The following is a 916-nucleotide window of genomic DNA, read 5'->3' on the forward strand; positions in this document are numbered from 1 at the left end:
ATAGGCGGATAGTATTGAACGTCTGCACTTCTCTTGATTCCACTATGTAAAATGATTTAGCCCCATTGGTGGCCCTGAACCTGCCATCGTAGGCACTAATCTTGGTTTCAGTATAGAAAATAAGACCATTTGCATCGATAATTTCGATTGCCTGCCCATTTTTGATTGTATTAGATCTGAATATGATCTGAGACAGCCGTGTAAAGCCTTCTCACAACTTATACACTTGTGGTCGCTGAAAGGGTGCCTCATTACCGGATTTGCGGGGACGACCAGGCGCTGTCATGGCGAACACTGAGCAATCCGGTGTTGATCTCCTTCACTCCCTCGATCAACCAGGGCCTTTTCCTTGACTATTTGCTGAAGCCATGCTCGACCAGGAAGAGAAGAGTGAAGTCGGGGTGGGGGATAGCGTATTGATACCTGGAGAGCAGCGTATGGAGAACGAGGCCAGCTGCGACAATGAGCAACTCAACCACGCAGATTCCGCGACGGATAGCAACGAAGAAGGACAGTATTGCTGCAACCAAGAACTACAGCAGGTAGCGGGTCGTGGAGGTCATCATAATCAATCTAATGCTCTTTATCACTGTGACCACCCTGCTTCGTGTGTCACTGCTCGAGCCAGCACCAAGCCAACGAAGTCTTTCACCCCGAAAGCGAGGAAACAAAATCCCGCTCAGCCTAGGTAGCAGCGCAAGAGACAGCTCGACATGGTTTCAGCTATTGATCGTGATGTAGTGCAGAACGATGGTACCGCCGCCGAAATCGACGATCCTCTTGCGGAGGAATCAGTATCGAAAACCCCTAAAAAGAAGCAACAAAGGACGTCAACACGGGGCCAGCAGCTATCTGCTGTCATGACCCGAATCTACGTGGACAAGCTGGTTGCGTTTTCACCAATCAAAGAAAATTG

At 49.2% G+C, this 916-nt stretch overlaps 1 protein-coding gene across 1 annotated transcript; it reads left to right on the forward strand.

The window, feature by feature from the left end:
• Positions 1-368: 368 nt before the first annotated feature.
• On the forward strand, positions 369-688 carry IUM83_16406 (uncharacterized protein; the record flags this gene model as incomplete). Its single annotated transcript, XM_067941284.1, has 2 exons — positions 369-542; positions 629-688. The coding sequence occupies 2 exons, from the start codon at positions 369-371 to the stop codon at positions 686-688; spliced, it is 234 nt and encodes a 77-aa protein (XP_067798469.1).
• Positions 689-916: the final 228 nt, after the last annotated feature.

This window comes from Phytophthora cinnamomi (genome assembly GCF_018691715.1).
Source record: "Phytophthora cinnamomi strain GKB4 chromosome Unknown Contig9, whole genome shotgun sequence".
Lineage (NCBI taxonomy): Eukaryota > Oomycota > Peronosporomycetes > Peronosporales > Peronosporaceae > Phytophthora > Phytophthora cinnamomi.